At 44.5% G+C, this 12539-nt stretch overlaps 8 protein-coding genes across 8 annotated transcripts; 4 read left to right on the plus strand and 4 right to left on the minus strand.

The window, feature by feature from the left end:
- The first annotated feature begins 568 nt into the window (after positions 1-568).
- Positions 569-1721, plus strand: BABINDRAFT_163801 (dihydrodipicolinate synthase family protein). The gene has a single exon (XM_019130106.1). The coding sequence runs from the start codon at positions 691-693 to the stop codon at positions 1615-1617; it is 927 nt and encodes a 308-aa protein (XP_018982395.1). The 5' UTR covers positions 569-690; the 3' UTR covers positions 1618-1721.
- Positions 1722-2162: 441 nt separating this feature from the next.
- BTS1 (farnesyltranstransferase) lies at positions 2163-3478 on the minus strand. The gene has a single exon (XM_019130107.1). The coding sequence runs from the start codon at positions 3405-3407 to the stop codon at positions 2367-2369; it is 1041 nt and encodes a 346-aa protein (XP_018982396.1). The 5' UTR covers positions 3408-3478; the 3' UTR covers positions 2163-2366.
- Positions 3479-4061: 583 nt separating this feature from the next.
- Positions 4062-4787, plus strand: BABINDRAFT_10440 (uncharacterized protein; the record flags this gene model as incomplete). Its single annotated transcript, XM_019126744.1, has 1 exon — positions 4062-4787. One exon carries the CDS (start codon positions 4062-4064, stop codon positions 4785-4787), a length of 726 nt encoding a protein of 241 aa, XP_018982397.1.
- A 237-nt stretch (positions 4788-5024) lies between these two features.
- BABINDRAFT_42401 (mitochondrial 54S ribosomal protein mL40) lies at positions 5025-5444 on the minus strand (the record flags this gene model as incomplete). The annotated part of the gene is made up of 1 exon (XM_019132067.1): positions 5025-5444. One exon carries the CDS (start codon positions 5442-5444, stop codon positions 5025-5027), a length of 420 nt encoding a protein of 139 aa, XP_018982398.1.
- Positions 5445-5768: 324 nt separating this feature from the next.
- On the plus strand, positions 5769-7854 carry BABINDRAFT_163804 (uncharacterized protein). The gene is made up of 2 exons (XM_019130108.1): positions 5769-5888; positions 6182-7854. Exons 1-2 carry the CDS (start codon positions 5848-5850, stop codon positions 7659-7661), a joined length of 1521 nt encoding a protein of 506 aa, XP_018982399.1. The 5' UTR covers positions 5769-5847; the 3' UTR covers positions 7662-7854.
- Positions 7855-8754: 900 nt separating this feature from the next.
- Positions 8755-9132, minus strand: BABINDRAFT_163807 (uncharacterized protein). The gene has a single exon (XM_019130109.1). It carries the CDS (start codon positions 8980-8982, stop codon positions 8782-8784), a length of 201 nt encoding a protein of 66 aa, XP_018982400.1. The 5' UTR covers positions 8983-9132; the 3' UTR covers positions 8755-8781.
- A 1283-nt stretch (positions 9133-10415) lies between these two features.
- BABINDRAFT_163808 (uncharacterized protein) lies at positions 10416-11387 on the plus strand. The gene has a single exon (XM_019130110.1). It carries the CDS (start codon positions 10557-10559, stop codon positions 10908-10910), a length of 354 nt encoding a protein of 117 aa, XP_018982401.1. The 5' UTR covers positions 10416-10556; the 3' UTR covers positions 10911-11387.
- Positions 11388-11824: 437 nt separating this feature from the next.
- On the minus strand, positions 11825-12476 carry BABINDRAFT_67921 (uncharacterized protein). Its single transcript, XM_019132513.1, has 2 exons — positions 12261-12476; positions 11825-12106 (listed from the first exon to the last, which is right to left on the minus strand). Exons 1-2 carry the CDS (start codon positions 12277-12279, stop codon positions 11874-11876), a joined length of 252 nt encoding a protein of 83 aa, XP_018982402.1. The 5' UTR covers positions 12280-12476; the 3' UTR covers positions 11825-11873.
- Between the last annotated feature and the right edge of the window lie 63 nt (positions 12477-12539).

The raw sequence follows: 12539 nt of genomic DNA on the forward strand, positions 1-12539 counted from the left end.
CCGATAGACCGAAACATCGGAGAAATTTCGTGCCAGCAGAAAAGTCATTCCACTGGGCCGCGGCACACTTGCCTGCCCATAGGGATAGTCATCGGAAAGACCGAATCACGATACCTTTGAAACTACCACACTCAGAATGCCCTCGTCGTATTATGCCAGAAGTACGGACTCGCACACGGTATCTATCCGACAGACATAGCTCAACCACATTGTATAATTAAGACGTACTTGAATCTTTGTGTAACTTCAATCCCGATTCAGAAATGGAGTTCGATCGGATATTCTTCGAGTTTTATATTCCGTACAGATTACTGTCGTAGCTAATTGTGCCGAATCAACTTCCTAGAGGTAGCACGGATACCCGCTGCCGTCTTTGTATCAGCTTTCCTGAAGTAAAAAAAAAAAGCCATATCTGTATCTTAAAGGTCAACTGGACATTTTTCGCTGTTTCTTATGTTCGGAAAATTCCCCGGATCTCCACCCCCTACCCCCACATGCAGTCCTGTCTATAGTAAAACTGACATGCATGAAACTTCATGCCCCTCACTTTCCCCGAGTATCAGATAGCACACTTTTGACCCCCCACAGAAGCATATTCCGGGATCAGGTGTAAATACAACAGAATAGGTGTTTTTCTTCCTTCTGTTTCATACCTTCTTTTCCCATCCATTACATAGCTCAAAACACATAATGCCCCCTCACCCACCACAAGGCCTTTACACCCCTGTTCCAACTTTCTTCAAGCAGGACTTCTCTCTTGACTTGAGCACTCAGGTCGCCCACGCCAAGAAGTTGCAAGAAGACGGAATGCAAGGTTTGGTCATTGCCGGCTCTATGGGAGAAGCTCCACATTTGACCAGGGAAGAGCGTGTTACCTTGGTCAAGACCATCAGGGAAGCTATCCCAACCAAGCTCACCCTTATTGGTGGTGTCTACGCCCAGTCCGTCCAGGATGCCATTGCTGAGATCCAATCTTTAGCTGACGCTGGTGCTGACTACGCTATTTTGTTGGCACCATCTTACTTCGGTCCAAACTTGGTCTCCCAACAAGGGATTGTGGACTGGTTCACCGCCGTTGATACAAAGGCCGTCTTACCTTTCATCGTCTACCATTACCCAGGTGTCTGTAATGGTGTTGAAATCAACATCAAAACTTACAGAGCCTTGGCTAAGCTCGACAATGTCGTTGGCTGCAAGTTGACTCACTTCAACATGTCCTTGTATTCTATGTTGGCTTCTGACCCATACTATGCTGAAAACAACTTCTTGGTCTTCACCGGTCTAGGCCAAACCATGATTCCGTCTCTTTCCCTCGGGATCAGATCTGCCATTGATGGTTTAACCAATATTTTCCCTAAGTCCATGGTCGAAGTCATCAGGTTGTACGACACTGGTAAGTTGGCCGAAGCCAATAAGTTGCTCATCAAGGTTGTCAGAGTCGACGAAATGATCTCTGCCTTGAACGTTGTTGGTCTCAAGTTTGCCATCAAGCAGGTCATGGGTTTTGGTGACAGAACCACTGGCAGACCACCATTGTCTGTTGAGAGAAGCCAGGCCATCTGGGACTCTTTCCTTCCTGATATCGAAGCTTTGTGGGCCGTTGAAATGTCCTTGTAGGTTATTTTCCTAAAATTACTTCTCTAACAGATTACATGATACATATTTTTGTGATGCATGGCCTTTGCGTCTGTTCTAACGCATAATCAAATATAGGAACAAGGTAGGTCAAAGAACTTTCGAAAAGTAAAACGGGACTACCAGAGGTAAAATAGTGTTGGGAGGATATCGTGATAAACTCCTCGCGCCGGCTCAGAATGGAATTTAAATCATTAGTCCAATACAGAGTGGGATGAAGTATACCCTGCGAGCCTGTTGGAAACGCTCCATTATTCCATATTTGATATTCGATAGTGATTCAGGGCTCCGAAGGGTAAACAGGTCTTTGTAAAAATTCCAAAAATATAAAGATACAATTCTTTCTATTATTTAGCTCCTAGTCTCCACCAGATCAATACTCAGGATGATTTTTGGAAGAAGTTTGTCCTAATACCCATGGAGGTGACGGTACATCGGTATGGCTAACGTGTATAGACGACAGAGCGACAGTCCCCTCACGGATTTACAATGTCACAAAACTTTTAAGAATGGTTTGATTCTGCCTGAGAAGACGGTATAGTCATATATTAATATTCCTTTTCGATTGCTATTTGCGTTATCTTTGGGCCTCAGGTGATACACCGATAACACTCCCTACAAGCTGATGATCGGGGTAAATTAAATGCTTTAAAATAGTAACCCCTTACAATCAATATGTAATTGCTCCGGCAGCTGAGTCACAAGTCTGGTTCCATTAGTACCTGCTCTGACTAATCCACCACTTCACTCAACTGAAGCACAACAGCTTCCAACGCCTCCGAACCGTCAAACCCGTTGCTTTTTAATTCCCACAACATGTTCAAAGCCTTGCTTCTAAACTCGGCCAATTTATCTGACGTGTACTTGAAACTACCATGGTCTTCTAATACCTTGATAAACTGCTCTTTCTTCACCACATCAGACGTTCTTTCTTTCAAGATGTTGATGAGGTACTGGTACTGGATCGGATCGATCGCATGTAACGTCTGGAGGCAATGGATCATTGGAAACGAGAATTTGCCTTCGGTGATGTCCTCTCCGAGTTGGCCCTTGGACTCAGAGGCATACGTCAGGGACTTTAAGTTAACATAGTCATCTCTCACTTGGTATATAACCCCCAATAAGTTTGCCAACGGAACTACGAAGCGTTCGAGCTTCGTCTGCCGCTCCAACTGTTCGGCAATGAGTTTCTCGGTGTCAATCACATTATGGAGCATGAGCCTGACGGCGAGTCTGAAAAGCCCAGAAGTTTTATTCAGAGCCATCCGGAAATATTGAATCTCTGTAGGGCAAGTGAATGTGTCACGCCAGTACAACTCCATTCCCTGACCCAAGTGAAAGTTTTCCAATTCCTTCACAATAATCTCGATGGATTCGGGAGTCAAAAACCGCCTGACAAGATCAACAGCCCTAAAATACATAAAGTTCCCTGAGTTGATCGTCAATGGGATACCGTATACGGTGTGCGCACTGGGTTTTCCTCGGCGGATGTCGGTGTAATCTTCAATATCGTCTATAAGAAGCGAAGCGGTGTGGAGAATATCAACCACATCCATGATTACCTCGAGCTTGGTCGGCAGGTCGTCAGGGGTGTCATTGGAGACATGTATAACGTTATTAAATGCCTCAATCAACATGTTTCTGAGCTTCTTGCCCTTAATCTCAGACAAATAGGTGAAGGGCTGGTTGATCAACCGGGTGTACTCATTTTCACTGACTCTGGACGGAGCCACACCATAGATTACACTATCTAAGGATTCAATAGTAGACATTTTGTATAGCTGGTATTGCGAATAGTTTCTGGTCGAAAAATCTATCTAGGAGGTGTATTTTTCTGCATCGTCTGGGAGCTCCGAGACTGCCTTGTAGTCTTTAGAGGCAAAATTCGGCGATGAGCCAAAAGGTGTATCCGGCATCGATCCACCGTTCCCGCGCTTGTGACCAGCTGACTTGATCTATGCAGGATCGGCAAGGACGTGTCTTTAAGCCAAGATAGATTGCAAAAGGTATACCAGTGATTGGCTAACATATACCGGTTATCCAAAAGTAGATATTCGGCTAAATCTTACATAGTCGTCGTTTAATATAATGAGGTATTGCAAGCTAAAATCCGAGACGGTAGTACATTATAATGTGAGTTTTTATGTTAGAGGTCAGAGATAATGAAAATGGCAGACACGATAACTCTACCGAGGCACGTGATACAGTCATTGTTACGTCTCTAGATATTTAACAACACATCGGCAAGGGCTATACAGTCTAATTTGGTTTGCCAAAATCAGCACAATCAACCAAGAGCTCTCTCATTTCTTGGTTATCACGCTTCAGTTTAAGTTTTACGGATCAAACCAAAATTTAATTACATCCTATTGCTTACCAAGACGCTTAGATACCGAGACTGCCGCTAATTCACACCCGGACACATAATGGAACACATCCCGATTGAATGGGTGATGGAGGTGCCTCCCATCACCCGCAGCTACACGGGCCTCATCCTCCTCACGTCAGCATTAGAGTACATAGGTATGTTGAGCCCCTACGACTGCTTCTTCTCAGTTGACAAGATCTTCAGTCAGAACCAGTACTACCGCTTGGTCACCTCGTTCCTCTACTTTGGCGAGCTAAACTTTGACTTGTTGTTCAAGGTATTTTTCATCACACGGTCGCTCAAGACGCTTGAAGAATCCGTGGGCCGAACCCGGGACTTTGCGTGGTTTTTGCTTGTCAACTGCGTGATCGTGTTGCTCTACTCGGCCTCCCTCAACAACCAACACCTCCTAGGACCCTGTTTGGACGATGTGTTGATGTATGTGTGGTCCAAGCATGAGGGCGACATGCAAGTGGGAATCCTTGGCATTGTACACTTCAACGTGGTATACTTACCGTGGGTGTACATGTTCTTCAACGTGTTAGCTAACCGGGGCGCCGGATTGGTCATCCAAGGCGAGCCAGCACTGTCGGTCAAAACCGTTATTATGGAACTCCTTATGCGTGGCATCGTGCTTGGTCACACATACTACTTTTTAAATGATGTGCTCCCCAAGATCCATGGCGAGGGCTGGAACATTGTCAGAGCCCCCTGGTATCACTCCTGGTGGAGCGCCCTCTTTGCAACAAAAACAGAGGAAGAAGAAAATGGTGATGGTAATTGACCCCACTCTAACTTTGGTGGCAAGACTCTATTTTAGTTCCTACTTTTTCTTTTGATACTAGCTGCATTTTTACCTAACGTAACAAGATTTTATCGTACGTGTATATGGGTGAATCCAGTCTGCCTGGTTTCATCATATATCTACAAGTAAAAAAAAAAATCTTGTAACCTGACTATACTATATATACATGAATGATCCTATCTTCCTAACCATAGAACATAATCACCGACTTGTTACTTATTTTTTTTCAGCGACTTCAGCTGGAGTGTAGTCGTGTAACCAGATTTGATTTGGTGGATACTCGGTTGGAATTCTCATTTCCAAGTCGAATCTCTTGCCCTTCTGGTTGGTATTTGCTTCGTGGAATAAGTAGGAGTTGATCTGCTCCAAGTCTTCCATGGCGTACTTGATAGACTCGTACTGCTTCAGCAAGAGCTTGGCTCTGTTGGCGTTGATTTCCTGGCGGTACAACTTGAACGCAGTGGTGATGGTTTCATGACGGATATGGTCTTCCTGGCACACCTGGAGCAACTTAGGCTGTTTACGACGCTGCGAAATCATCTTCAACTGGGTCAATACACGCTCGGTAGCTGGCGAGCGGGTTCTGTTGGCCTTGTTTCTCTTACCTCTGGTAAACTGGAAGTTGACACCAGTCATGGCAACCGGTTTAGCCGTGGAGAGCAAGGTAGCGCTGCAAGCTGAGGTGAACGACGCGATTTGGGATTTGACAGAGAACATTCTATACCGACACGAATCTACGGCCAAACCAGCTGCAATAGCGCATTTTCCATTTAAAGCGATGTGGTACGGTTGGATTTTTTCCAATCATCCAAAGTAGTCACGTGATAATACCACCCATAAACGGAAAGGTATAAGTTACTGCCCAATACGGGAACGTAAAAATTCTGCTCGCCCTTTTCTTTCTTTTTCTTATATACAGTAATTGACATAAAGTGAAGGCAACATTTGGATACTGCTCGTCACCTTGCCACTTTTACTCTTCCAGTCCTATTCGTATCTATCTACATATTTATATACCAAATACATTACTATACCTACCATGCCTTTAGAAGACGAAGACGCTTTTTTTGACGATATCTAGTTAGTATCATTTATCCTCCCAACTGTTTCTTATTGCCCGCTTATACCCTGATCGACTTATGAACTCTTTCGTACAGAATTGCTACGACTCCCTCAGAATATATACCTGTATATGCCTATACCTATAATGTCATTAAGTCAGAACGGCGGTTCCCACCATGAAGAAACGTAAAGACGTTTTGACAAGGGCAGCGCCGTATTGCACGGTGCAGCGCTTAAGGAGAACCACCAGGGAGTGGAAACAGAAAAAAAAAGGGACCCCAAGTACTTGAATACATTCTAACATATTATAGCGGAAGTGATGACGAATCCGCCGTCAAGAAGGAAGAACCGATTGCTACTGCGGGCAAGAAAGAAGCCAAAAAGCCGGAGGCTACTGAAGAACTGGATTCTAAGGAGTCAAGCGATGCGGTTAAGCCAGAAGCTAGCGTTGATTCCCCCCCACATACTGAGGAAACCTCCGTTTCGTCTACACGCAACGACCAAACCGAGTCTGCATACAAGCCGGCCGAAACCGAGCACCAGGACAGGCCGTATGCTCCAGAGCTGAAGCCTCAGTCTGTGAGCGGGTATCAGTCGCAGCAGTACCAACGCCAACAGCAAGGGTACCAAAATACTCCCCCTCCTCCACCTGCTGGTCCTACCAAAACCCTTCAGTCCGATGACTTGGCTGAAAGATCCGAATATTACAACCGTGACCAAGGTAAGATGTTCATTGGTGGCCTTAACTGGGACACTACCGAGGAGGGGCTTCGCGACTACTTTTCCAAGTATGGAGAGATTGTGGATTTCACTATCATGAAGGACAATAATACCGGAAAGTCCAGAGGGTTCGGATTCTTGACCTTCAGAGACGGGCGCAGCGTGGACGAAGTTTTGAAGACCCTGCACACTGTGGATGGAAAGATGATTGACCCTAAAAGAGCTATTCCTAGAGAAGAACAGGACAAGACGGGAAAGATCTTCATCGGTGGTATTGGTCCAGATGTCAACGAACAGGACTTTTCTGAATTTTTTGGCACTTTCGGTAACATAATCGACGCTCAGTTAATGATTGACAAAGCCACTGGCAGAACTAGAGGCTTCGGGTTTGTTACTTATGACTCGCCAGAAGCAGTTGAGAGAGTCACACAGAACAAGTACTTGACTTTAAAGGGTAAGGCCATGGAGGTGAAGAAAGCCGAGCCTCGTGGGGGTATGGGCCAAAACAATCACGGCCACCAGCAGAGACAGTTCAACAACCACCAGCATAACAACCATGGTCAGAACAACAATCACGGGTACGGTAACAACTACAACGCCGGTGGTTACAATAATAACTACCAGCAACAGCAGTACGGTGCTATGGCCGGTGGCAACACTGGGGCTGCCACCGGTGCCGCTTCCGCCGCTGGTAACACTGCTGGAATGTCTCCAGAGATGGTGAGTCAATACTGGCAACAAATGCAACAATACTGGATGCAGATGCAGCAGATGCAACAAGCCAACCCGGCCCAATATCAGCAGATGTTAGCTGCCCAGCAACCAGCCCAAGTCGGGGGTTACTACGATGCTAGCACGACTGGATACGACAATGGTTCCGGCGAAGCTCCTCCGCCCCCACCACCTAACCCACAACAAAGGTCTATCGTGGAAGACTCGAACGAAGGTGACTCTTCCTCTGGCTACGGCAAAGGTAGAGCTCCGCCTAACGCTCCAAGAGGCCCAAGGTCGGGTGGTGCCATTAGAGGTAGAGGCCATAGAGGTGGTTACCATCCCTATGGTAGAAACTAGAGCGTGGTGAATGCTGAGTATTATATATGTGGATCTGAACGTTATCCACGAAAGATTGTTTTGTTAGCGTACCTTACGAAATGGGGTTAGCGACCCTGGTGCAGTCAATAATAGTTTCCAACGCATATTTTGTCTCTCAGTCTTTTTGATTTTCTTACTATCGTCTAATTCATATCATATTCCAACATCTTCCGAGTTCTTTTAAGCCCTATGTCCCCTAGATCTCTCCGTTTCGCATAGGCGAGTTTCAGTACTATGCATATTTATGCGTGGATCGCCCAGGGGTTAAAGTTTAGTGCGCCATGCTAGTACTACATTCTCGCGTTATGTCCAGAAATGGAGGCCATGGCAGGCTATAAGAACTATGGGCTGGCAATATTTAAAGCTGTAAAGCCAGGTAGTGATACAGGTTATACAATTGTACTAGTAGAGATTTCATGCTACGTAACAGCTTCTACGTATATGAGTTCAAATTATTGCTGGTCCTAGTATTTCGTGTCGGGCACTAAACTCGGCATGCACAACCTATACCGTATTTACAGTTTTCCAGTTTAAGGACACGAAGTGTTCAAGCAAGGGGTGTTATATTTCTAAAATAGACAAGGGGATGTTGAGACGCCTATTGTCTGTAGCCCCAGGAGTGGTTTCAACCATGTGTCAGATGCCTGGAAAAGGCTAGTGGGGTCCATATATCTCTACAACTTACCAAAAAAATGAAAAGCATATGCTATATAATACCAAAACTAGCCGTATGGCTCTTGGCACTGAGGTCTACCAACCATGCAGACTATGGTGGTACAGGCAAAAAAGCTATAAGTCATCAAAGCTACAAATACTACTGGCGGTAAACTTTTTAACCGTTACTATGCAAAAGATATCGGGAATGCTCACTCCTCCTATCTAGAAAACAAAGTGCGTATTTACATGGGTGTTAAACGCGAGATATTATTAATGCACGGGCATTTAGCGTGTGCTATATGAGAGCGGGATGTACTCTTTGTCGACGAATTTCCTTAAGTTCATCTCTAGAGTATCAAATATCCATAATGGTAAGTATAGTCTGTATGGGAGCAGTGGCTGCTCTCTTCACGGTGGTTATATCACCATTCAAGCCCCACAGCTATCTTCGAAGAATTCGAAGATGAGACACTTGTCGAAATGTGTCGATAGCCCAACCATAAAAGTCAATACTATGATGAGTTAGACCATCAATCACGTGGATTATTGGAATGGTGTAAGCTACATTACTATGAGGCCTCCTTTCCCTAATAATGATCGAACGGGAAGAATTTCCTCCTGGTGTGAAGAATTTTTGGCTCATGGTGAACGAGGAAGAGCATGCATCGAGTTATACAGCTCTAATTACTTGCAGGTTTCGGTAGTTCCTCCTCTATGCTCTTGTCATGCACTGGAGAGCCATGGTAGAAAGGCAATTGAACATAAGTTTCATGAAAGGTATAGTAGTTCTGAAGTTGGCTTTGCATTCCTAATTATCCGTGTTGAAGTCTGCCGGTATGTACCGCTAGCCCAGAGGTCTGTATACATCACGTTATTGATTTTATTCATCTTACGCAGACAAAGCTCGGGACACGCTGGCTCATGTAAGGCGGTCGGTGCTCTACAATAAACCTTACTTAAATACCTATCGAATGTGACTGATAAGTGTATTAGGACCGTTACAAAGTTCGGAATCAAAATCGATACCGAGACGAGGCCTCCTTATTCTCTTCGCGCTTATCAGGGATTATAACCGAACAGAAAGCGGTTCCTACGTGACGCGTTATGTGACAGTACCACCATATTATTACCGTTTACGGTAGTTTTTCAGGCTGGCTAAAGTGGTCTGCAACTGTTTCGTAGGGTTTGCTGCACGTTATGTAACGTGAAGTTTGAAGGGCAAAAGGCGCGATATACGTGGCCTGCGGCACTAAATAGGAGTCAGAGGGCCAACATGCAATCGGATATACGCGCGTTTTAGGCACTGCAAATGCTTTTTTCTCTTACGTATTTCGCTCTAGCCATGACATTAACAACATACTTTGGAAGGAAAGAAGCAGATAGAGCCAGGGTGGACCAACGTTTGATTCACAACTCTGGGAGAAGCCAATGTTACTGGCACGCCCACAATATAACTAAACCCAAACGGGAAAATAAAGTGGCGCCATGCTCGAATATAGTCGTACGATACGCAATCGGTATTCTGTTTAGCCCTTCTACATGCTATTAGGAAGCATTCAGGTTTTCAACATGCTTTTATTACTTGAGTTGTGGCGTTATTGGAGGAAACTTTCGACGGCTCACTAAATATAGTGTTGCTGTACTTAATACTTGAAGATATAGATTTTTCATATATACCCATGCATGTGCAAAACTCCCATGCCGTTCAAGACAACCGGCAAACAAAGAGGACTGCACTAAATTTGTAAGGCTCCATGCAGCTTGAACGCCTCGAGGCTGCTTGGACTGAATCACCCCAGGTCATATCATTAGTCACTCATAAACGTCATGGTCTACACATATGCACACCAAGACTAAAATGTTCGGCAGATGTAGAGAAGCATACAAATAGGACTCTCGTCTATTTCTCTTATGTATGGAGACCCAAAGCTAACCATGTAGTCCTGTATCATAATCTATGAAGCAGATATGGAGCCTGCAAAAGTGACTTGAGGCTTCATACTATACACCTAGAACCTCCCACTATGCGCGCTTATGCCGGCGTGCATAACATCTAGAACTACCAAAGAAAATAGGGGTTTCAGAAACCAACCATGTTGTAAAAGTACAATAGCCAGTATCCTATATAAAGATATGCTTCCCACCTACAGATGAGACAAATACGGCCCGAAATTTTAGAATCTTCTAACCTAACTTTGTACCTCTTTCACACGTATAATGTCTACTTCTCCTACCGCTGCTAATCAAATTTCCTGGAGATTGCAAAAGCTCAAGGAAAGACAGCTTGCCGCCAAGAACAAAGCTGCTGGTGATGCTACTACCCCTTCCCCATCGGGCCTCACCAAGTCACCGAAGACTTTCCACTTGAATGACACCTCTTCTACTTCCTCTCTTGGCTCCACCGACAAACGTGATTCTATTATCGGCTCCAAGTCCTTCGCTACGTTGGATACTGCCAGCTCTGCTCACAGCGATGGACTTGGTGGTAATGTTACCCGCAAGTTCAACCTCTCACACACCCGTGTTAACGAGTCAGATAGTGAGGATGAAGTCGCTTTCGTTCTTTACTAAGAATACCTCCCGACTTCGATTAATGTCCCCTTCAATATCCTTGCTATATTATTCAAAATTGATTATTCCATAACGCGTGTCCTTCTACAATTCATCTGTCCTCTCATTGCTCTGCGCTAATCCAAACCCACCCAATAGCTTATATCGATATCCAGCCCAGAAACGTTATGGATTTCATGACTCCACTCGTCTAATCCCAGTCTCCACGAAAACGTTGGAACGAAACAGGACCCCCAAAACCTTTGAGCCCTCACACTGAAAAGGGCTTGGAAACACAAGAAGGTGCTCTTTATTCCCCTTGAGACCCTCGCTTACCTCCGGTTTTCAGATGTACCCATGCCAAGAACCGTTGAAGTCTTGTGGTATAATAAAAAGTTAAGAATATTATATCTGAATACTCCATAACACAGCAGGCATGTGTGATTGCTGTAAATAGCTATATATAATCATAGACGGTTAATTAAAACAAGATCCCTGTAATGTCAATCGATAAGATAGATGAGTTTTCTACAACTTTTCGGGAGTGAAATAGTGTTGCTAACCGCAAGTATAGAAATTTAACTCTTAGCGACTGATAGCAATTTTCTTAAACGCTATTAATTGACGTATTGCATATGTCTAGATATGGGACCCATGCGCAAGAGGCAAAAAAATTCCTGCAGAGGGAATTTTAGGGGCCGCCTCACACACTGAAATTTGTACCTTAGTATTTTCAGATGGTAAAGAAGCCAATTGATCATGAATCACCGCGATCCGGCTTTAGTAGTTGTGCTGGTAGAGGTAGAGGTAGCATTGGCTCAGAGATCGGATGAACTAGATCACAGCTATATTGATCATTACAAAATTTATCTTTTTCAAGATACCCAAAATTTATGCATTTATACGTATTATATATTGCAAAAGCTGGTACATTGCTCCCCCGTACGCTCTTCATGTTAATGGTTGATAATATACAGAGTAACGTTATAAATGGTTTTTTTTGCACAACTCTTGCACCTGTTCGTTATCAATCTTCACCAGGTAGTTGCATATGTCACACTTAAGTCGCTTGTCCCAGTATATGGGTATGATTGGAATGAAAAACACCGAAAAGCACTTCACATGTCTAATGGCTTGCATGGAATTATTGTTGTGGCAGTGCGCACAGTATTCACGGGCTCCACCAGCAGAGCTGAGGCTTCGGTTGATGTCTTGGACTAGGCGTTTGTCAGTCTCCTATCTACGATATGTCGTCTCACAAAGATCGTTTTACAATGAAGCGTCCATTTCTGGTCAAGATAGACTGACAAGGGAACTGGAATTCCCCAGAAACTCAAACATCATCGGAGAAGAGCGTTTCATGATACATACCTCCCACGAAGAAGAACATTATCGTTGCACTGAGAGCAAGCAAGTGTGTGTTGGTTTGTAGGTTGGACTCTGGAAAGCTCGGCCATGTGTGGTATACTACTGGGAAGTATACCTTGAAAAAATCCTTGTAGACCAAGAAATCAAACTAGAATTTCCGATATCTTTAAGGGTACATGTCCCAAACTCTTTGATATAGCTTGCAGGCACGGATAATGGATGCGCGAGAGCCTCATACCTGTCACCCCCATACTACTGCGACAGCCTCGGGATAGTTCGCGT

This window comes from Babjeviella inositovora (assembly GCF_001661335.1).
Source record: "Babjeviella inositovora NRRL Y-12698 unplaced genomic scaffold BABINscaffold_18, whole genome shotgun sequence".
Classification (NCBI taxonomy): Eukaryota; Fungi; Ascomycota; class Pichiomycetes; order Serinales; genus Babjeviella; species Babjeviella inositovora.

Coding starts and splice junctions, on each gene's coding strand:
- BABINDRAFT_163807 (XM_019130109.1), bottom strand. CDS start 8,982: ATGAGCCAAAAATTCTTCACACCAGGAGGAAATTCTTCCCGTTCGATC.
- BABINDRAFT_163804 (XM_019130108.1), top strand. CDS start 5,848: ATGCCTTTAGAAGACGAAGACGCTTTTTTTGACGATATCTA. Junction 5,889..6,181: donor GCTTTTTTTGACGATATCTA/GTTAGTATCATT, acceptor AACATATTATAG/CGGAAGTGATGACGAATCCG.
- BTS1 (XM_019130107.1), bottom strand. CDS start 3,407: ATGTCTACTATTGAATCCTTAGATAGTGTAATCTATGGTGTGGCTCCG.
- BABINDRAFT_163808 (XM_019130110.1), top strand. CDS start 10,557: ATGTCTACTTCTCCTACCGCTGCTAATCAAATTTCCTGGAGATTGCAA.
- BABINDRAFT_163801 (XM_019130106.1), top strand. CDS start 691: ATGCCCCCTCACCCACCACAAGGCCTTTACACCCCTGTTCCAACTTTC.